Here is a 23,923-nt window from a genome sequence, read left to right on the forward strand (position 1 = left end):
AGACCTAGTCTCTAGTGATACCTCTTCAAACTTCCTAAAGGACTAGATTCAAGCTCAGCTTGAGGAAAACGCCTGCGGTAACACTACCCCAAGGTTCAGGCTCAGTCTGCTTCTAACAGAGGAAAAACGGACTCTGTCTCAAGTTCGCTGCATTTCAAGCTAATGACAAACAGCATCTTTCAGAGAAGCTACACTGTGGCTTTCTGAAGTTTATCGTCTGGTTCATGGCAATCAGATTAACTCGGGTCTGCTGAGCTCATTTTGTTGAGCTCAATGATTATCCATTCTTCCCTCTCTGCGAATATGTGCATAAATCAAAGCACATTAGAAATCAATCTAAGCAACGCTTCAGACACTATTAAGTTTGTTGCTTGTTTTGTATCACGGTTGCAAGGTGTTTTGTCTGTTCGATCTCCTCTCCTGCTTAACCTAGCAAAAGAAGAGCTGCACCTCTCAGGAGCAGAGGGGCAAACAACAAACCCTGTGCTTATATCCAGGATTATATCCTCCCTGCTGCTAAACAGCTGTTCCAACACGGGTGGCACCAGCTGTGAGAGATCTTTCATAATCCAGTTTATGAAAGGTGTCTGGTGGAAAAGCCAGCTGCAAACCTCTGGGTGGGTCCTGTCCTGTCCCTCTTTCATGGTGTAGCAATTGAATTGCCTGAGTCTTTCCTCCTGAAACCAACAGGAAAGCTCACGAAGCAAGCAGGAAGCAGTGAGGAAAAGTCTTTCAATTGTTTCTAACACACAAAAAAATTCCCTGTATTTTCAGGTTCAACACGGGCACGTGTTTGCACTGTCTTGTTTTGTACTTTGGGTTTCACCTCAGGCATCCGGTTGCTAAGCAACCGGTCATATCCATACTTTGTCCCCATTAGGATGGGGGAGACAGGGTTATCTCTTGCTTCTTGACACAGAAGGAATGTGGGCTGCTACCTCTGAGGTTTCTTTGGGAATCCCGCATTTTGCTGCCCTTTTTGGGTATGTCTTCTCCATTTCAGCTTCTAAATGGAACCACGATTTCCCGGCAGTAACTCCGGATTTACCAATCTTTGCTGGTGTGAAAGTAATACAATGAAATTCGGAGATTAAAAGGCTGGATTTCAGAGTAATGTAAATCCAGGCAGCCCTGCTGAGGTGAAGGAAGCTACGCTGGGATCTCCCCACTGAGAGTCCTCAATAATAATAATAGAGTTTGCATTTTGCTGCTTTTCCCTGTCACGAATATTCTGCAGTGGATGTGATTGCCAATGTAAGATTAATCATCCTTGACTGTATCTTGTCTCTGTCCATCTATGAAGCGTGCACCATTATTTGCCACTACTGATCTTATGAGAAATTAAAGCTCAATACAACCCCCTTGGACCATTAGCATCCTACTAAAAAGTGCTGCTCTACCTCTAGCAATAGTTTCCACTGATTTACTTTACACATTTGTTTTTCCTCTTGTATTTATCTTTTTTTTTAACAGAGCTGTTTTATACTACTTTAAATGGTAGTATGATTCTTGAAGCAAGTATGGAAATACATCTGGCAGGGAGGCCGATATGAACACAAGGCAAATTAACATCAGCACCAGATCCCGCGTACTGGATAACCACATTTGTACCATCTTAAAACAAAAGAAGACTGAGATCTACTGGGACTTGTTATAGTTAATATTCTGCCAGTGTTTCCATTCCCACTTCTGGGGTTCAAACTTACGCTGTTCAAATTGCTTCGCAATGAAAACATGCAAGGGCTCAGCTCTACAACAAAGTTACTGTCACTAGGCCAAATCCTAAGGTCTTTCCTCACTGTTAACTCCCTCTGACTGCAGCGAGCACGCTTACTGAATAAAGGCTTGGGGCTTGGCTGGGTGGTTGGGTTTTTTTGTTTTGAAATGAAACTTTCCGGTTTTAATGCTGTTTTACACTATGCATTAAAGCCAAAGGCTTTCTGCATGCGTGCAGCACAAAAAGACACCTGGCCCCATTCGGCATCCTGTTATCTGGCTGACTTCATTCAACCCTTCTCTGCCAATCTCCACTCCTCCATAACCAAATATAGACAGATCCAGGGGGACACCTATGCCTCTCGCTTCTTTGGTCTTTCCTAGACACTTGTTTCAAGGTCATACTTTGTGTGAATTAAATCTGCCCAAATGTCTCACTCGGCTGCTCTGCTTTAACCCAGAGATGATGTTACCTCATTTTCCAAGCAATGAAAGGGCCAGAAACACACTGCCAGAATTTGGGTGCTATATGGTCTATTGGCTTAAAACAAACCACGAAACTTTGATATTTTGGCTTATTTGACCCCACAGGTTTCTGCCCTCCCTACCTGCTCACAAGCGGAGATACAGATCCAAGTTGTGCAGTGTGTTTCCATCTTTCCATTTCAAGCCCATCTCAGTGGGAGATGGCGTAGGAACTTCTGCCTTACAGAATATTAGCACTGTTTGTTGGTGCATTTCCAATTTTCCTTTTTCACAGTTTCCTTCCCCTTCTTGTGCATATCTTTGCAATCTGGCAGCAAATTTGCTGCCTTCCATCTTCTTTTTATCCCTCCTGAAGACTGACACTGTCCCATCCTGCGAACACTGCTTCTTGCCAGCCACTCTGGAGGTCAGAGTGCCGCCACCCTGGCACTGCCTGCTCTGACAGCACAAATCCAGCAGGATCCATATGGTCCTGGTGCTGCTGCCCCAGCACCATTCTGCTCTGAAACACTGGATTTGGGGAAAGAGCTGAAAGCAGAGGTAGAGCAAAGCAACTAATTCCTCTTGGCTTTTCTATGCTTCACCTAGGGACCCACCAGCTTCCTTCATCTCACGTTTCCAGTTCTACTGTCCTACAGCAGCTATCAGATACATTACAAATGCTGTGCCAATTATAATATTTCCTATCTTGGTAACATCTTGCTATTCATTCTGCATCTAGTTATCTTCCTGTCCACCGTAGCAGAGATCCCTAGTCAGATGGAGCCCAGATCTGGCCCATTTTCCATGAAAGCTCTACTCAAAGCGTAACTTAAGGCACACATTTATCCCTTTCGACACATCTGCTCTAGCCATTTGCTAATTCCCAAAAAGCACTTCCAGATAATTTTGGGGAAAATTACGCCTGTAGTACCAGTTTCCAAGGAACCTGATGCTAGTACAGAAAATTTCTACCGCTGTCTGTCTTTTGTCTGCCTGTTATGACACGTTAATCATGCCCAGCAGAAACTGGCTTCAGCGTCCTACACAAAGAATAGGCCAGCTCTCCACTGGAAGAATCTGTTTAACTTGGTGATGATATTGTCGTATATATGACATATGGTTACTTGGCACTTTCTGGAGATGTTTAAAAGCCTAAGCACTGCTTCAAGAAGTTGACAATGTAAATACATGTATTTGGAGATGGTAACTGGCAAGAATCGTTATGTATGGGATCTATCACACATGTTTGACTCTTTCGGCCTCAGGCTATTCCATTTCTTTCACATGGTTTTCCAAGAGCTGCAGGCTGCCGAGCGCATTTCACCAGCTATTGTTTCAAGATCAGCCCTGCAAAACAAAACCATTTTATTTTTATCCTCAGCAGCTGCACAGCTTTCCTCTTCAAATTACCTCTATCAAAGTCTCACGATTAAAATGACTGTCTGAGCTGCAGAAATGCGTTTTCATACTGCGATAGCTGACTCCGTGCAAAAGGATGGTTACGTGCAGAATACCACAAACAGAAAGGCAGGAAACGTAAGGCTCTTTCTGAAGAACTACAGTTTCTTCTGAGTGTTAGAAGAGATTTTAAGACCCTCAGAATCCTCTAAAGTTCAACTGTTGCTAATGAAAGCCTGCACACAAACAGCTAATAATAAACAAGGAAAAAAGCTTCTGTCACAAGCTTGTGCTCATCTGATAAATGTAGTATATCCAAACCTCACATTTTTGGTATTGAGAGAGAAAAGAGCTGTTGGTATTGACATAACAACAGATTTAGTAGGGGTTACTTATCTGACAGGAGAGCTAGGGATCTTGAAGCAGTAAAAGCATCTGTGAAGCCTTGTCTGACAAAGATAATATCAGTGACTCCGACGGGAACAACATATTGCATGGGGCTGCAAGAGGGATTCAGGCAGACGGGAGAGCAGGGGAGTAGAAGGAGGAAAGAGAGGAAAGCAAAGTCAAGTTAGGACAGAGAGGGTTTAAAAGAATATAAATATGAATTCTGTATAAGAGGAATTTCCATTAAGTGCCTCGCTTTGTTTAGTCCCTTCTGTCCGAGCAGGTACAATTCCTGGTTATCAGCAGAGTAGCACTGACTTACAAGGAACACGACGTATTACACCAGAAATCAGAGGTACTGATCTCTGCTCAACTGAAGAGCCAGCGCAGTACTTGCTTTATTTCATATGCAGGAGTGGCTGCAAGTATGACTGTACTAAAGGTATAATAACTCATGGAAAGGAAATTCTTTTCCAGAACGCAGCAGTTGATAGTAAACTCCAAATGACATTACTGCTACTTCAGGACTACTGTATTTACTGCACGGCGTTCTCGACAGTAAAATAGGTGTGCCGATAAAAACAGGCGAGCCTTCTCATCTTGTTAGGAAAGGGCTGACTTTTCCTCGGGCTGGCTGTCTACACTTCTCATGGCCAGCATCCGGTCATAGCCGAGTTCTCTTTAGAGTCAAATCACGTTCTTAAGGTTTTTATTTTAAGACTTGGCTGTCATATTTTGAACATTTGTGAAATGCTTTTGGTTTATCTGCGTTCTAGCAGGATTCAAGTAGATCATTAGAGCTGTTGGCATTCATTTGAGCTTGGATAATCTCTAAGGAATCATATGTCCACAGCATTTTTGCTGGGTATCAGGCAGGAACTGCTAAACAAGCCAGTGCTGTCAGAGCACAGAACTGCAGCACAGGGAAGTCTGTGGGAGCCTAAGTTGCTTGGAGAAGCAGGAGCTCAAAACCCCTCCACTGGCAGTGCAGCTGGAAAGGAATCTCCTGATTTGCATTGGTCTTCAACTACCTATCCAGAAAGGAGACTAAGAAGGTTTCATTCCTTCTGTATAAGGAATGTTTCCATTTACCTCTTTGCCCAGGTTTTAAATTTATGTATAGTTTCCTGCATATACACATAAAGAAAACATAAGGTTACATCATGTAAGAGGTGAATGGGCATCCATCCTTGCATTGGCTTATTGTATCAGAGACTGTCCTGGATTAAAGCACTTGGGTGAGAATAGGACCAGAGGGAGAAACACTGAAAGGCAGAGAGTGAATGGATGAGCTAGCAAAAAAGTTAACTGCTCAACTGGATCTTTAACAGCCAGGAGGATTAAGCCCATTTGTCATTACAACTAACTACAGGAGATAGATCTAACTGCTGTGAACCTGCCAAAGACTCCTGTGTGCCCATACTTCATGAAACTGGAACATGATTCATCTTGTGGCTGCGGTTTAATAGCAGCACTTCACATTTTGAAGCCTGGGTAGGCTCACATTTGTCTTTTCTTTTTGTCATAGGTGCATAACTTTCCATTATAGGGCTGGCTGGAAAACAGCAGCTCCACTTAGCACAGGTTTTCAGGGTTTGAAAGATTTTGTTCCACATTGACATAAGAAACAACTGCAGCCTTTCAAAAGGTCTTTGAGCGAGCTGTGGGCAGAAGAGGGGAAAGTCAGACAGGCTAACCTGCCAGGGGAACTCAGAACTGGCCAGTTCAAGGTTCAAGACCTTACTCTGACAGATACACAACGGTGTTCACCATAGTTAAATTCAAGCTTTTAACTCAGCTGTAGCTGCCTACTATGGTTCATGGAAAAAGATTTCCCCTCAGAGAGGCTAATTTGAGCACACAAGGCAGGCTTTTCCTCTAAATCACCTTTGATAAAACAATTTCCATTTATAACCTAGGGAGACTGAACTACTAACTGCTTAAAGTTGGTTGCTAGTTACAGGTGAGGCTGTACCATGAGTTTTTCTCCTCTTTTGACTGGGAATTCCACCTGACAAAAGTGTTTTTCCTGACAAAAGTTTATCCCATTGAGAAAACAGAAGACTTCCTCAAAACCAGAAGTTTTGATATTAAAAAGAAACCAACTTGACAAGTACACGTTTCACTGGAACATCCACTACGAGAAGTGTTTGGCAAATCTGTATAAGTCACCTTCTGTTTATTTGAAAATGATTCCTTAAGTAGATAATTTGAATTAAAAGAGGATGTGTGAACGTGAGAAATGAGCTACATGCACTTACGGATAATATAAATGAGTACACTAAGAGGTACAATAAAAATTGGATGCGGCAGGTCCTCGAGCTGATTGGTACTGGCTGAAAACTTAACAGTGGGCACCTCTATAAATGCGTATGGACCTGAGCATCTTAACAACTTAACTGCACAGAAGTGAGTGACTCATTGCCGAGTTTTCCATGCTGAATTTTGCCCAGTCTACTTTGGCTACTCGTGAGCACAGAGATGCCCAGTCCAAGGCCATTCCTCACTGTGTGTATACATAAAGATGAGTGAGGTTGTGCCAAGGTTTTCAGACTCTTGGTTCAATCTGAAGACATTCTGGTTTTGAGAATGGGTACCACAGCATTTAAACTGGCAGGGGAAACAAAACCAATACTGAATAATACACCTATATATGTGATGTTTGTACGCATCACACCAGTAATCTGACTGTTGGCCAAGAAAAGCTGATGTGTCCCTTCACTATGCAAGAGTACTTCTTGTAAAAACCAAATGAAGCTAAGTATTGGGGTAATGGAGATGCAAACTGATCTCTAAGATCATATACAATGGTATCTGCTATAACAACCTATCAGGCTGACTTTGCTCTCTTACCTGAGCTGGGCCTCCACAGCATACATTGCTTTGTCTTACTCTGATGAATAAGCTGGGATAAAACCCAGTATCCTAAACACTGATTTCAATAGCTTTGTGAATCCCAGTTTCTTCTATTTAGCTTCTTTCTGAATTAAACCTACTCGTCAGTTACTATAGGTCAACTGCATTTTTCTTTTCAGAACACTAGATTGCTAAAATGATCTTCATTAATAAAGCAGCGCATGTGTGGCATGTTAATCAAGCTTTCAAATGGCACTCAGAAACAAGGCATACGATGCCTACAGAGAAGAAAAGCATTTGCGTTGTCCCTGTTACTCACCTAAAGGACTGTCTGCATTCTGCCTCCTGCGCCTGGGAAACTCCTCTCTTTCACAATTATTCATGCTATGGTATTTTTAAGTCTCCACAGCAGCTCCTGAACGGTAACGCTTCCATCTTCATGCAGGACTACAGACACAAGACTTACTTCTTCTAAATAAATAAGATACGCAAGCCCTTTGTCATATTTAACTGCTGATACCAAAGACACAAGAAGTCTGCTTTGCAGACACCCCTTGTAAATACGTTTTACACACGAGTTGAAACCCCTGACAAGGAGCATATATTCTATCAGTTGGCCTACTGAATCAAGGGAGCTCCCTGAAGCAGAGGCATATGCCAAAGGGAAAAAAAAAAAGATCAAGTTATTTCAGTCATTCACACTTAGGTTTCTCATTTTCACAGCTGGTCCTCTTTGCTAATGAACATGCAAAGTTTGCTTATGCTTCAGCTAGAATACAGACATCCACTTGCCTGGCAAAGCCAGCGCTCATTTAACACTGAATGATCGTTTTCCTTTGCAACTGGAAGTCGTGCAGGTCTGAAAACTGTGTCAAGAATGTTCAACTTGTGCTCACATCTGAAAGATCAGTCTTCTGCCTGACAAACATGAGCATAAATCTATCAAATATGCAATCGTCTACCTATCAAGAGTATGCAGCAACGGCTCGGGTAGGCAATAGGAAGAATGCTCGTCATACAAGAAATCAGAGGTTTCTGTCAGGTGATTATGATTTACTTCCATCTAAATTAAATAAAGTGTAAGGGGAAAATGAGCCTCTAAGACATGCTTTGGATTTCAAGAAGATTGCCTTTAACGTCCTATGCTCCCTAGGAGAAGTTCCAAGCTTCAGCACTCTCAGATACCTATGGATATATTTGAGATCACATCACAGTTTGGAGCGTGACACAGAAGGACTCAAACTAGTCTGTCTCTGAAGGTGTGACGATGAAGCAGTGGTCTGGAAAGCAGCACAGCCATGAAAGCAGGGAACTGTATCTGCCAACACATGCTGGCTCTTAGCAAGTACTGAATGCTGATGAACCCAGATGACCACAGGTTGTGGAACAACCTTGGCCTCTGCTAGCCTTGAGGTATCAGGTTAGAGACATGTTTAACAGATAAACACTGATCAGGAATGGTCAGATGCTTGGCTGTGCTTGCACGTGTAAGAGGCTTAGAATTTCTTCAAAGCAAATCTGTTAATACTGCCTGGAATATGAAATGAAAAGAAATAAAAAGATCCTGTGAATGTTCTCCAGGCAGACTGCATGAAAACAGTCACCTCAAAAGGGAAATCTGGAATAAGGAAAGAGTCCACAAAGAATGGTGGGGAGGGGAACGAGAAAAAGTGGGGAAAAACCTAGTGTGCAAATGAAACCAGAGCTTTCAAGCAGAGCTCTTGAGGTTTAAGGATGTTAATTGTCAAGAGAAGCTGAGTCCTTGCAAAAGGTATTTAAGGAAATGTCAATGGATTGATTTGGGCTAGGGAAAGAAAAAGAAGAAACAGGCAGTGGTACTGTAAGGATGGGATGAAAGGCTGGCTCAAAACTTCAGCAAATACTTCATCCTACTTTCTTCCTGGAACAATAGGGTAACATAATAGGCAAGAGGTTGCAGAAATGGATGGTATGACATTCAAAAAGCAGTTCAATGTATCAGCTGAGGTGAAAGGGAGAAAAGAAAGTGGTTAATCTCCATTACAAAATTCTCCTTTGGAAGACTAGGAACAAGTTTTCTTAACAAGATTTATGAAGGCAGAAACGATAGGAAGTAAAACAAGAATTCTGCTTCAAAAGAAGCAGGAAAAGCAAGCCCAGCAAATACAGATTTGTAGACCTGACCTCAATATTGCTTGACAAAAAGGAAGAAAGGAAAAGGAGGATCCTCACAGACTGCTTGTCTTGGGTAAGATGAACAATTTTCGAGACAAAAAGGTTTAGGTCAAAGGTAGTTTCTGCCTATTTGGACTTCATCAAACTTATTGAGTATGCTACCAAAATCTATTACCCAGGACTGAAAAGAAGAGAACAGAGCAGAATGCAGTCACAGAGATACAATTCTTTGGTCATTTATATTTGACATGATGTTGGAACCATTGTCAAAACTGGGGAAGCCTAGGGCTTAAGGAAATGTGATGAAGTTCTGCTTTGGAAATGCAAGCTTGTCCATCCGAGACCTGATCCAAACCATGCTAGATGAGAACAAACGTATCCTGGATCCACCAGGAATTGCAGAGAGATAGAATGGAGAGTTCTGGTTGACCAAGGGGAGTTGAAGAGACACAAACAGCAGGAGCACAGCTCCTGGGAAAGTTAGGGAGGCATTAGGGATGCTGTTGAAGATCTCATGTAGAACATCCTGTGCGGATTCAGCCACCCATTTTCAAGGTTATCCAAAAGTGAAACTGGTGCATGGATCTGTTACAAGAATGAGATGAAGAATGGAGAGTTGATCTTCCGTGAGCCTAACTTGTTTAATATAGAAAATAAAAGGCTGGGAAAAGATGTGAAAGTCTATTTTTACATGACGGAAACCTGCACCATGAATGGAAAAAGAGGTGTTTAAAGCTAAGGTATTGAAGTTACAATGGCAGACAAGCTGGCCAGAAATAAACTTGGACAGCGAATTAGGAAGGGGCAAGGGGCAGAGGGCATCCTTTAACCATTAGAGCATCCAGATGCTGGAAGAGCCTTTTAAAAGTAGTGGTTAAAAATGAATTCAACAGGTTTACTTTCAGAAAGAGAATACAGCAAAGAAGACGGAGGCGATGGGATTGAATTCTTTTCCAGCTTTGAAAACAACTTTTGTTACAGCGAAAATTTGCACTTTTTAATAAATCAGACAAGTCACCATTAGCTGCTGAAAGGCAATAGGCATCTTCTCCTTTCTGGCAACACCGGAAGTGTGGATAGAAGAGAATGAACTGATCACATTTCTATTTTGCCTTAGACATCTCAGTGTCCCTAGGGACTGAGCAGTTCAGACTGATCAGAACTATGTACCAGGCATCATATATCAAAGCAAAACCAATACAAGAGTGTTTTAATTAGAAGAAGAATAAGAAAGACAAGTGAAAAAAAGGAAAAACAAGAACAAACCTGCTCAAGAAATTATTGATAGGGTAGAGTATTATTTCCTGTTCTTAATGAAACCTTCCTGTACATTATTTGTTCTAAGATGTACATAATTTGTTCTAACATGTCCATACTTTGTTCTAACACGTACACAATTTGTTCTAACACTTCATCAGAAGACATTAATACATTTAAGCTCATTTCTTTCCCTTAGTCTTACCCACAGAGCATGTACTCACCATTTTAAGCAGAGGCATAGAGGTGAGATTAAGAACAGCTTTTTCCTTCCCCTCTTACAGGATTTTTGGAAGCTGTCTGGTATTCCTTTGAAGACCACAGCAGTAGTTTATGTACTGGATGTTTCTCACTGGTACGGAGCATGAAACACTAACTGTACACCAAACTCCCTACCCTCTTAAAATATTAATCGATGAGTAACCATCTATGCAGCCTCATAAAGCATTAACTCTTTAAGTGGGGAAGATCTCTGCGGAACAGCATAGCACAAATCCTACATGATTCAATCCCACACAATCCTATTAAAATCCAAAGAGTTCCAAGCTGTTTACGTTAGTTCAGTATCTAATATTAACACCTGGGTTTGAAACCTCATGTAAGCTCCATTGCTTTGTTAGATCAGCAGGTCAGGGGAAAGTTCAATTTTCTTGACCAATATAGGGAGGTACATAAATGAAGTCTAATCTTGGACTTCAATGCTTAATCTTTTTCTTGGCTTGTTATTCTTCAGCAACTTCCATTTTATGTGCTACACATCATGTACTACACATATATACATGATGTATTGTGTGCAGGTCTGGTGTCCTCAACATAAAAAGGACATGGAACTGTTGGAACAAGTCCAGAGGAGGCCACGAGGATGATCAGGGACTGGAGCACCTCCTGTATGCAGACAGGCTGAGGAAGTTGGGGCTGTTCAGCCTGGAGAAGGGAAGGCTGCGTGGGGACCTTCCAGTACCTGAAGGGGGCCTATAGGGATGCTGGGGAGGGACTCTTCATCAGGGACTGCAGTGACAGGACAAGGGGTAACGGGTTAAAACTGAAACAGGGGAAGTTTAGATTGGATCTAAGGAGGAAATTCGTACCTGTGAGGGTGGTGAGGCACTGGAATGGGTTGCCCAGGGAGGTTGTGAGTGCTCCATCCCTGGCGGTGTTCAAGGCCAGGTTGGATGAAGCCTTGGGTGGGATGGTTTAGTGTGAGGTGTCCCTGCCCGTGGCAGGGGGGTTGGAACTGGATGATCTTGAGGTCCTTTCCAACCCTGACTACTCTATGATTCTATGTATAGTACATAAACCGGACATACACATGTACGCATCATGTACCAGGTTAGGTAGTGTTTGCATAATTGTGCTCCATCTCCTGAGCTGCCATACCTGAATTTGAAGATGATGGGTCTGCATTTCCCTGAACACTGGCCACTGGATAGCCCGCGTACGGAAAGCGCAGACTGAGACAGACTCAGCTTTTTTGTGAAGTACATAGTCCAGGCTAACAGCTTGAAGATCAGCAGCACTGATCAGCCCTGCTGGTACTAGCTCAAACACCCCAAATGCTCAGCACCCCCCTCAAACTTTAAACTGGTAAGGGAATTTTCTAAGATATACTCTCTTGTCTATGAATGCCCTCAGCCATTATTCGCAATGCAGCTAAAATGGCTTGACTCACACCTAAAGAAATCAGCAGATGGGCTCTTTCCTTTCCATACGAAAAGGTCAGTTAAATATAAGAAGGAAAAACCTAGCAGAATTACGTGCCAAAGTACGCCAAAACATAAAGAAATACTGCCAGGTGTAAGAACCTTTTCTTTAGAAAGGTATTCCTTCAAATTCCAGTTTTCTTTACTGAATTCCAAGGAATCTGTGCATAAGATACATCAGAAACATGACCTCTGACTGCTGCCACTAGAATGCTGCTTATGTTTCTAAGTTAGCGGCTGTACAAGCTTGCAGCGTGCCCGTAATTGTTGCCACCAGGAAGAAATATCCCGTCAGGATTCCTCCTTGAGTTGTAAACCTACAAAAGTCTTTGGCAAACTGGCAATTTGCCTTCTTGGAAGCCAAAGAGGTGAGAGCCACAGCTACAAATATATGAATGTAATAAGTGTAGCAATTGCATGTATTAGCATGGTACCCTCATGAAGGTGTTCTCCTAGTAAGTATTCTCCTAGTAAGGTATTCTCCTTTAAGCATCCACTCAAATCATACTTAAGTGTGAAGTAAATGTTTTCAAGAGCCGATAATTTAATAAATTAATTATTAGCTTTGCAACATTCTTAACCATTCAAGCTTTGGGGTTTTTAGCACAGCAGCAGTGTATAGGCTGGATCAGCTACAGCGTGTTTTCTACCCTTTGGACACCCATTTGAAGTTATATTAACGAGGGAGTACGCTGGAGTTGCTGTGTGTAAAGTACTCAAGGACACGTAATCCAAAAGACACAGTCATGGTCTTTACAAATACATGTACTATGCAGTAAGGCAACGTGCTTAAAAGACACAAAGGGGGTTGCTGTTAGGGACCAGGGCTTGAAAGCTCATTTGAACTTCCTCATTCTGAGTGGTTATACTGAAGGTGCCAAGATGCTCATGATGAGGAGGACAGTGTCGCCTTTCGACATCAGGGTGCGCACACCTGACAATAGGCTCCTATTCCATTGGAAAAGGTGGTGGTGACACACACTTCTGGGACAACGGTGGGAGGCTTTAGCATTTATTACAGAGCGAGCTGCCTTCCTGTGACAGGGGTGTGTGAGTAACACATGAGAGTCATTCCAAACTTCAGCTACTGGGTAGCAGCCTGAAGTTCTGCCTCTCAAACTCACACTAGTCAGGAGGTGCAATATCTCCTCCACGTCAGAGCACGGTCTGCAGTGTGGTACTAGAAGGGACTCTGTGCCACGCTGCCTGTGATTACACAGGACTGGAAGCAAGCTTGCTATACTAGTTCTACATGAGGTTATCAAAACTGCCTTTCTGCTGCATGTTTTCAAATGCATTTTGAAGGATGCTATTATCCGTGTTGTTTCCATTCCCATATTTGCGGTCGTAATAGCGTTTTGCCACAGAAACAAGTCATTGTGGGGTAATTAGATACTGCACAAACTGTTCTGCAGTAGCTGCAGCAGATGTGAACTTGTTAACCCGTGCAACAGAGTACCTGAAGAAAGCTTAGCCCGCTGGGAATGCCAGGATAGCTCCCTCAGCAGGGGACACACAGGATAAAAGCCTGCACACAGACCCTTGGCACGCACTGGTTTATGCTTTTGTCAGCCTTCAGGTTCTGAAATACATCAATTCTCTTGACAAAAACCAAGCACAACCATCATCTTTACGAAATCACTGAGAATCTTTCCATCCTGCTGTTTGCTAGGACCAAAAAGAGAAAGCTTATCTCATTACCCCAGTGCTCCGAAGGTTCCTCTGACTCCATCTACTGCAATGACAATACAACGTGCTTTCTGATGGGTTTTGCAGCTCTACAATGTAAAAACACAGATTACATGTTTACTAAAAATATCTGTGAGTAACAGCACCAAGTGCACAGTCACGGCTCTTGCCTATTCCAGTGTATCGCTTCAAACTGATGGTGATGTTCGATTATAAACCAGTTTGCAGCTTGTCTGCTCTCTGTCCAGATGTGCCTAATTCCTGTTGTCATCCTTGCAAAAGCATGGATAGACGCACAAGGAGGAGCAGCGAGGAGCTGCAAGGAGGAGCCCTGCATGCAGCACTTCACTTTCCCTCAGCTTTGGATTCATGCCGGTTAGTTTCTTTTGGGAAGAGCTCTCTGTGACCCAGTGAACAAGTCCCTCAAAGCACCACTGTAATGAAGTCCCTGGCCATGTGAGTGGCACCTTGAGCTCCATAACCGCTTGCCCAGCACTGAATGAGGACCACAGCTGGGAGAACAGGGAGCGTCGGGCCCTGTGCACAGCCCAGCGCACAGGAGGAGCTGCTCCTGGCAAGTGCAGCGCAGCCTCCGGTTCCTTTTGGGACCTCACGGAGCTTCCCACTGGCCAAATAACAATTCGGCAATTCCAGAGAAGTGGCTTCAGGGGACACAGAGGTACCAATCGACTGGAACCTTTCAGAGCCTGGGGTTGAGCTGATGACCTATTTACTTTTCATTTCCCGTTAACCAGGAAGACTACAGCAGCATCCCAGTAGTGTTGCATGTGTATAGTTAACAGTGTATATTATTGCTATGGAGAGAGCTCTTTTCTTTTACAGAGGCTGTTTTACAGAGGGAATACCTCAGCTCTCCTTGGAGTATAGCATCTAATAGAAAAGAAATAAATCCCAAAGCCCACGTCAGAACTACCCACACAGACAGATAATTTCAACTCACTCACAGCTATAGCTGTAACTGCGGAATAACGGAGCCGTCTTCCTACGTTAAAGCCAGGCAGCCGCTGCCTTTAAACTCGAGCCGGAACAAACCTTCCCTGTCAAGTGGCTGTTTTGTTCATACACTGCCTCCTAAGGTTCTACCCAGCTCCTAGTGACAAGGACTTCCCTGTTTTTATGTGTTCACGCAGCTCAGAGCATCACTATGAAGTTCACAAGGAGATCAGTGAGGTGTTATCATAATACCCATCGTAAGTAAGCTGTCGAGGACCAGTAAAAGCACATTATCCAGGTATGTTGCAAAGAACCTTCATAGAATCATAGAATCAACTAGGTTGGAAAAGACCTTTAAGACCATCGTTATGCAAGGTTACTACTTTTCTCCCTTTACCTCTCTACCTTCCAAGTGACAAACTGGCAGGCAGAAAACTTTTCATATGCAGGCCAGTTAAAGATTCAGAGGCCACGCCATTTGAGCAGGAAGCTGGTTTCCAATGAAGTAAATTGAGCCACATGTAAAAATTAATAACTAGAGGAAAAAGGCTGCAGGAAAAGAAGAAGTTCTCTTCTTTTCACATAAGGATTATTGTGCCCTAACTGTCACATCCTGTTTCAATGCTGAGTGGTTAAACAGCGAAAGTTCACTGGTGAGTCTGCCAGAGAGGGTAAGGCAGGTGAAGAACCCCAAGTCCCCAGGCAAGATTCTCTTCTCTGAACCTATGTAAAAAAAAATCAATCCCTCCAACCATGACCAAACCCCTGTAAGCGATCTGATGCTTGGTGTGAAAATAGCTAAAACCATCTATTGACATCGATCCCCCCCCCGAGCCCCACCACTCCTCAAAGACCTTGTTGTATACGGAGTTAAAAACACAAGCAAGCATCCCCCAACCAAGCATCTCAAAGGCAGGTATTTTCCCAGTTCAGCCTCCCGAGCTGCCCAGGTGACAGGGGGAATTCGGAAGGAGGAGTGTCAGAGCAGGCACCGCAATCAGAGGTGGCTCGTAGCACTCCACCGCTGCTCCTGGCACAGGGCTCCACATCCGAACCAGAGCAAACCTCTCTTCAAACCAAAGAAAGAGTCGAAACAAAAAGGGAAAAGACCTCACTGTGTGAGTACCTTTGATTCCTGGCTGGTAGTTGATGCTGGAGAGGGGGGCTGCTCTGTGCTCTCCACTTCATTCTGTTTCTCCACACTATCCACGCCGACTTCAGTCATGCTGCTCGGAGGAATCATTTCACCTCTAAATCACTGCTGCTGTCAGGAAGGAAGCTACAGACCTTGCCGGCTTCTTTTCATTGAATGTCCTCTTGCTTCTCTGCTCCTCTAGAGCAAACGAACTCCGGCTGCCAGGCTTCACTACATCTGCGAGACTGGAATTCTCTGGATTTTCTTTCTTTTCCTCCTTCTCCTCCTCCTCCTCCCCCTCTTTCTCCTCTCCCTCCTCCCTCCCTCCCCTCCCCTATGCGACTCTGCTGCGAGGGGAATAAGTTATCGATGGCTCCGTCGGTCAGCTCTGTGCCCGCTCCCGTGTTTTCCCGGATCCTCCTCCCCTCCCCTCGGTGTGGAGCAGAGTCGTGACCGCCAGCCCTGTGATCGGGGAGGGGGGGAGTGAGCTGAAGCAGAAAGCCCAAGCCACGCACACACACGCGGGGCACTGGAGGGAGGAGTTGTATTTCCAGTGCTGGGAATAGCTTTAGAGGAGCATGTGCTGGCATAGTAGTGAAAGAAAGTAAGGCTTGCATGCACACACACACATGCAGGCAGAGGGACAGGCGGTGTGTATGAGCCTTGGAAGCATTTTACCTTTTCATAGGCTGCAGAAGGCAGAGTTTGAAAGGCAGCTTTATACTCTTATGAGTCTTTTCCTGAAGAAGGGCTCTAGAAACAGTAGAGAAAAATGAGTCTTCCCTTTCCTTGTCCCAGAGAGGATGATTTAAAACCCTAACTACCCAGTGTCTCTAAAGCTCCCACCTTGCCTTACATTTACCTTGCATCCCAAACTTGCTAGCAAGTGGGGGGACAGAGTCAGGGGAGAGTCACCTGTGGTTCCTTGTGTTCTTTGCTCCCCTCCCAGCCAGGGAAGCCCAGCTCCAAGCCAGACACACGTAATCCAGGTCAGCTGGTGCTCACATCCTATACCTGTGGGTTGTCATAGTGATAACACTCCATCCAGCAGACACCGAGCAGAGGCAGCCATCGGGAAGGGCCCTCTGGCTTTCCCCAGTGCAGTCATTCCCGAGGATGCGGCACCCGGAGTCATGCTTGGGGCTGTGGCAGCACCAGCAGAAGGTCAGCACATCTTTGCTGGCTGGCTCAGACTGCTTTCTGTTGCTCGAGGTTTTGCCTGATTTAAATCTGCCGCAACGGTGCCCGTCAGCTCTCTTGCCTGCTGAATTACAGTCTGTATTGGAAAAAGCTGAATGGATGTGCTATAGGACCCGTTACAGCAAATCCAGGGGAGGCTAGAAAGAGGCTGCAAGGGCTGGAGCACCTCTGCTATGGAGAAAGGCTGAGAGTTGGGCTTGTTCAGCCTGGAGAAGGCTCCGGGGAGACCTTAGAGCAGCTTCCAGTGCCCATAGGGGCTGACAAGAAACCTGGAGAGGGGCTTTGGACAAGTGCCTGTAGGGACAGGACAAGGGGGAATGGCTTGAACCTGCCCGAGGGGAGACTGAGATTAGAGATTAGGAAGAAATTCTTTAAAGGTCTTAGATTGTTCTCTTAAAAGCCAGAGGTATTCTCCAGGTGCAAAGCTCATTTCTTCCACTCAGCAAGTGAGGCTTGGGCTTTGCTGTAACATCAGCCTCTTAGCAATGAGCAGGGACCGGGCAGAGTCCCAGGTCAGGAAAATTAGGGCAGCTGTGGGCAGCGGAGATCTTGGCAGAGTGATAACGATGGATGCTCCAACTCGGCAGTGGTACCCTTCCCTGATGGGCCAGCCTAGCACAGCCAAGTCAGGGCCAGGGCATGGCGCTCTGCCCCCTGCAAGGACTGTTCCACATGCCCAGCAATGGGGCAGATGGGAAGCACAAAACTCACTTTGGTCCTGTTCCCCAGCAGTGTTGTGAACCAGTCTTGTTAAGAGCCTCAAAACCCATCTTCTGGTGAACACTTAGGTCCCCTTAGAAATAGCCCTGTAGTGACTTGTTTTTGGTTAATGCTCTAAGTGTTGTAAAATCCTGCACATGTTTTGTGTAAGAAGCTTGTAGCGTCATGACTGTGTAAGTGACTGTCATACCACTCGGCACTCTCTTTTTTGGTTGTTTTACCAAATTAGTACTGACACCTGCTGCACTCCCTCTTTTCTCCCAATTACTCACTTGTCAACCACCACTGATCTGTCAGCTTCTTGACAATTAGCCTGGGAAAGATGAGTCAAACCTAAAATCTTACCAAAAAAGCGAAAGAGAAAAGAAACCGGATTCCTTCTGGTTTCGGTTCCTTTCAGAGGCTCTTAACAAATCAGATCTCCTGTATAACGGACTGATCAGTTAGAACCTACATCTGCCGCTCTCTCCCACGCTTCACTCCGGAGAAGCCGGACTTGTGATTGCTGCCCATCAGCCTGGAAGCGAAGGTACTTGGTGGAAAAGTGAGCACTGCAGCACGGTGCTAAATGAGGAAATTGAACCGATTCTCCAGTGAAGAGACAAACGGAGCTCTCTGGAGCGGGGAAAGGCGATCAGGATGAGTAAAACACGAGAGCCGATGCTCAGCCCCCAGCTCAAGTTGTTGCACTGCGTGAAGGCACTTGGATGCTGCCTGGAATCCCCTCCGAGCATGGCCTGGCGCGGTGCTCCAAGGCTGACTGCATGAGCGCTACACTTTGCCCATCCCTCCTGCTCCCTGGTACAGGCAACAGGGTGCCATGCAGAGCACTCCTCTGTGCTGGGGCTCCAGCACTTCTTAACCTCTGACTGCAGCCAGCACAATAACAGCATCCCAGAGGATCCTGACACCAGGAATATACACACACTGCTGTAGAGCTCCACAGTGCCAAGATTAAGCTGATGTAGGGAGTTTGGCACATGTCATGTTCTTTTGCCTTCTTCTGGTATAGGCATTGCTTTGAAATATTTGAGCACCTTTCTGTGAAAGAGGTACAGGAGTAGAGCTGGATTTCACCAAAGGGAAGATGTCAAATCAGTGCTTATTAAAAGATGTTATTCTTCTGAATAACACTAGTTCTAATATCCAGTATCTGAAGGAGACCTACAAGGATATTAGAGAGGGACTATTTGTGAGGGACTGTAGCGATAGGACAAGGGGTAATGGGCTCAAACTGAAGCAGGGAAGATTTAGGCTGGATATAAGGAATAAATTCTTTACCGTGAGAGTAGTGAGGCACTGGAACAGGTTGCCAAGGAAGCTGTGAATGTCCCATTCCCAGGTTGGACACAGCTTGGATGCAAGCTGCTCTAGTGGAGGGTGTCCCTGCCCGTGGCAGGGGGTAGGAACTAGGCCCTTTCCAACACAAACCATCCTGTGATTCCATAATTCCTGTTTAGACCCTCATGTATTTGCTGGAGAAAAAAACAGAAGTAAAGAGGAGAGAGGGAGCTATAGGTGTCATCATTCACTGCCGGCTGCATAAACCATCCCGTGCTCCTGAGCATACAGAGGATATAAAAGAGCATATAGAGATGACACTGCTGATAAATGCCTTTGGTTTAAACCACTACGTGCCTCTCTCTAGAAATGGACAAAGCAACGAGGAATCAGACTGGTTGCCACTGAAGCAGGGCCCTCGAAGGAAAGAGGAATCACGTTTCCTGAACTGTATCCGACTCCCAAGAGGATGCAGCCTGAGCGCCACAGAAAACTGCTGGACACAGGAAAAAAGGCTGTAGTTCTGGCACTTGCAGTGAAACTTGGTCAGCCTCTTCCCAAGTTCCTCAGTCCAACTTGTGAGTGCTCCAGGTGAGAAACAGCAGCTTCATTTCTCAGTCAATTCAGTTTTGTCTTCGAGGAAACTGGCAACAGGATACCCTTCTAGTGCCATCTGTGGTGGGAATTTTACTGTTGGCATCGTGCATTCGGCCACATGAACCGGTGGACATCTTTGCCATGCTCTCCTCTCAAATATCTGCTGCTGTCCACAGCTGGCTAAGTGACTACAAAGACCAGAGCATCACTCTTGTGGAGTATCTGCCTGTGTTTCCAAGTAACAGGCTTGTGGGCACTTCTCACCAGCAAACATTGTAGTCACAGAGGAAAGGGTATTGAAATAGTGCCAGGCGGACGGGTTTCTCTTTACAGTCACACGGCCCATGTTTGCTTTCAGTACAATCCTGACAGCTCATCGAGCAGCTAACACAGTAACAACCCCCCTTGGATTCTGCTTATCAAAATGCCACCTAAGGGCCACAGTCACCAGCTCATCGAGCTGGAAGCACACGCTGGTCAATGCTCTGAAAGCATTCCCAGTACTAATGGGACGCTGTTGGCTTGCAGTTTGACTAAAATGATCTCAAAGCACTTTTTAGAGTTTAAGTATTCAGCCTCCCACTGCTCCAGGGAGAGATTCTACTGCAGCAAACAAGTAACGGCGGAGGAAGCCGGACCAACAGATCTGCGCTTGTACTTGAGCTGGGAGAAAAATGGAACCTCTGCCCGAGTATTAATTTCAAGCCTCTCTCCATCCACAGCAATGCCACTGGGAGCGATGCAGAGATCACGCTGCATCTTGGGCAGCTCGCATCTGCCTTTCAGAGAGATGATGATGGGACCGAAACGCCGCTACCCAGATATCTAGACCAGGAGAAAGAAGAACGCTGCATTCTCTTCTGATAGCAAGAAACGTTTGAGAAAGGGAGAAGAGGATGTAATTATAAGAGATGGAATTTAGCCAAGATACAGCATGTAATATGTTCAGTCTTACAAAAAGCATTGCAATACCTTTAAATAACCAGCGACAGTCCCGACCTGATTTTACATCTCTGCTGGCAATATGATTCCTTCTCACTTTTTATAGGAATGCGATATAAAAAGAAGAGGCCCATGGAATCAGTATCACCATTTCCTGCAACTCACAGATGCTCCTAGAAATTCCTGCCATTTAATAACCATTTACTGACTTGGACCAATACAACTCTGTAGCAGGAACGCCCTGAACCAGTTCATCAGGTTGCTGCAGTGGGGATTTAGCTGTGTATTAAATCCTTTCAGGGTATCCATGCTCCAGATATTTAAAGAGATAATAAAGATGCGATAATTAATACAATCTCCTCCACTCTTTCTGGACTCTGCTTTAACCTCACTTGTATTTCCTTGGATAGGAATTCAGACTCTTCCTGATGGCTGTCAGTACCACTCAGAAGGTTCTCTCATACAATCACACCATGTCAGCCAGATACTACTGCTACACTCAGCCTGTTCCACAGTGGGATGGGAGGAATCCCCCTACACATACCCAGGTCAGCACACCGGATCTTGGGCTTCTCTTTCATTCTCTGAAAGGCTTTTGTCAGGAGTGAGCTTTCAATCACCTCTTTCTTTCTTAGACCTTCCCTGACCTGAACTGCCCCTTCAGTTCCTTTGTCTGGTTGTTAGCCTTGCCAGGCGTGAGCTGGGTATTACAGCTCGCAGGCTTTACTGGATTTGGCTCAGGTTCCATTCACTGTGGTATTGAACACCGTCAGCGTGAGCTATTTCTTCACTCATGTCAGTGAAAATGCATCGAGAGCAACATTTTGCCCAAACTGTAAACAGAATCCAAAATAAGACCTGGCAAACATTCCCAGCAGAGCTGCTGGTGAACACGAGGATATGTATATGCATTCCTTTCTCTTTTCATACAGATATCTTATGGCTATGCACCAGCTTTCGGAAGGCTGCCTATGCAGAGTGTTTCCTGTCTTAGGTAGTTACAGCACGCCTGTCGCTGCAATATTTAGGCACAAACACGCATGCTGAATGCAAAATGAACCTTGCTGTCAACTGCAAACCTGCAGCCGTTGCGCTCCCATATTGGGACCTGGCAACATAAAGGACTTCTCAGCGTGCCAACGACCTCCGTCAGGAAAGTGGGGCTTTCCCACAGGGTGCGGTGGAACTCGGTTACGTACAGCAAGTCTCATAAACGCCTTCGGAGCCTGGTTTTGTAGAAATAGCAGGAATTATCACCGCCAAGATTAACACTCCACTCTATCAGATTAGTGCATACGTCAGCTGGAATAGAAGTGTGCATGATGAGGGTGCCCCACAATTACCTATCTTCAAATGATCCATTACAGCCCTCAAACAATAATAAAGCAAGTGCTCAGCATCCTATAAACCTGATAGGAAAGAGAATACGTTGCAGCCCACACACATCAGGTTTGTTCCTCAAATCTTCATGAAAGGCAAAATCGGACACATACTGATAGTAGCTGGGTTGTTATCTCTCTACATATCTACCAATTCAAACTAAAAATGGGAAGTAAAGTTTGAATTGAGCAAAAAATAAAGGTAAACCTTACAAGCACTGCAAGGGGTTATCTATAATGATTTCTATTACTTCATTTAAAGCAATGGAATTCTTGGAGCCCAGTGCAAAATGATAATAGAAAGACAAGTTTGTCTTCTTGGCAAAGACAAAACTATCACTATTCTATGAACCTATCAAACACCATCAGCACCTTTTAAAAAGGATTCAGGTCAATTTATAATATAAAACACCAGATTATACCATTAAGACTGCAAGCAGTGATAAAAGCACTGAGCGCTGTAGTTGTGAACCTTTCCAATCAGGTTTCTTCACGGAAATAACACGCATTTGTTTAAAGTGCTCCAGTGCACACAATTGTTATATTTTGTTGCTTAAAGCAATAAGAAAGAATAGGATCACTCCCGTCTGAAACCTGAACACAGAGCGTTCTGGAGCCACTGCTTCTTTTGACGAATACGAACCACTGCCTCTCATTATTCAAAGGGGTCAAGCTCAGCTGCAAGAGCAAACAATTTCACTAGCAAAAATAGCCACGGTTTTTCGAAGTACAAATATCAGAAGAGAAATAAAAGAGAAATTAAGGGAAAATTGTCCAAAGTATGAGTGCCTTCACCTTCCACATGCGTAACTATTGCTCGTCTTCGTCGGATTTATGGGGAAAAACCACTCTCTTCAGGTTCCCTGATGTTTGTCAGTCGTATCGCCTGCAGTGTTACCCCTCTACAATTGCCATTCTAATGTGTCTGAAGTGTTCAGGTAGAAAGGCATTCATTGCCTCGCCAGGCCCAGTAAAGCCTGGACCTCTCCCGTTGTTTCTATGGAATGAGTTATCTCAAATTCAAATGTGTAATAACTCGAGCTCAATGGCTTCAGACTTTGAGCAAACAGGGCACCGAAGCTGTAGATTTACCCACAGAGTTGGTCAAATTAGTTCTGATAACAGACAATTAAGTTGACATGAATGATGATATAACCAATGCAACTTGTACGCTTGGAAAACTCTATTTTCATTTTGTAGTCTGTGATACTTCTGTATTACTACGTATTTTTAATGAGGAAAGAAAAGACTACTGAGCAATGAGCATCAGCGTGGCTGAAATCTGGAGGCAAAGCAAGTGACTACAAATGCCTAAGGTGAGCTAATATTTGGGATGCTTTAATTTAGTCGAAAGCTGAACCATGAGCCTAAGAAAGCTGAGCACAGCTCATATGTAAATTCAGTGGACCAACAATGAAAGAAAGCAGCAGTTTATGGCAGAAAGGATCATCTCAGAATGCCAGGGACTCCCTGAAACCGCGGCATTCCCCTGGGATCCCAGCAACAGGGAAACCCAGCAGACGTGGCAGTCCCCACGATCACAACGTTCAAGAGATGCAGACATTGGGAAGATGGAACTCCAGTCAAAGAAAACCCCTGTGATGCAGGAGAAAACATACAAAAAGCGCTGGCAATCAAGCTGGAACGCATCAGGTGAGACTGGCTTGCCAAGGGGATGTGACCAGACCTTAGATATGACCTCCTGCAAACTCAGGAAGCTTGTACCTAAATTGTGAGCTCTTCAGGCTAGGTATTTGCCTTTTATTTAGAGCTTCCACAGCAGCTAGCTTTGCTTTCTGTCCAGTCTTAGGTATTACAGTAAACCAAACAAATAAGCATTTTAAAAGGTAGATATGTGTCTGCTCAAGAAGCTGAACAGTAGTTTTATATATATATATATACACATATATATATATACACATACACACATTTATGTTCATATGCTGCATACCTAGCACAGTAACGGCTCCATATGTTGTAACCATGCTGAATGATAGATAACAATAGGCAGCGATGCTCAGGCAAGACAGGGGGAAGCTCACTGCAGTGAAGACTCCCTACATCAAAAGAAGTAGTGCAGAGAATGATCT

General features: G+C 44.5%; 1 protein-coding gene across 3 annotated transcripts in view; it reads right to left on the reverse strand.

The window, feature by feature from the left end:
- STAC (SH3 and cysteine rich domain) overlaps nt 1-23,923 on the reverse strand; it is a 139,415-nt gene that overhangs the window by 49,986 nt on the left and 65,506 nt on the right. Inside the window, exons 2-3 of one of the 3 annotated variants that reach the window (XM_065669166.1) lie at nt 16,393-16,467; nt 15,706-15,951 (exon numbers count right to left, since the gene is read on the reverse strand). In XM_065669166.1, the coding sequence (XP_065525238.1) occupies nt 15,706-15,822 (117 nt within the window). In that variant the 5' untranslated portion in view covers nt 15,823-15,951; nt 16,393-16,467. Of the gene's footprint in view, nt 1-15,705; nt 15,960-16,392; nt 16,468-23,923 lie in introns of all 3 variants that reach the window. The other 2 variants (XM_065669165.1, XM_065669167.1) reach the window with 2 other exon arrangements.

Source organism: Lathamus discolor, chromosome 2 (assembly GCF_037157495.1).
Source record: "Lathamus discolor isolate bLatDis1 chromosome 2, bLatDis1.hap1, whole genome shotgun sequence".
In the NCBI taxonomy this organism is placed as follows: domain Eukaryota; kingdom Metazoa; phylum Chordata; class Aves; order Psittaciformes; family Psittacidae; genus Lathamus; species Lathamus discolor.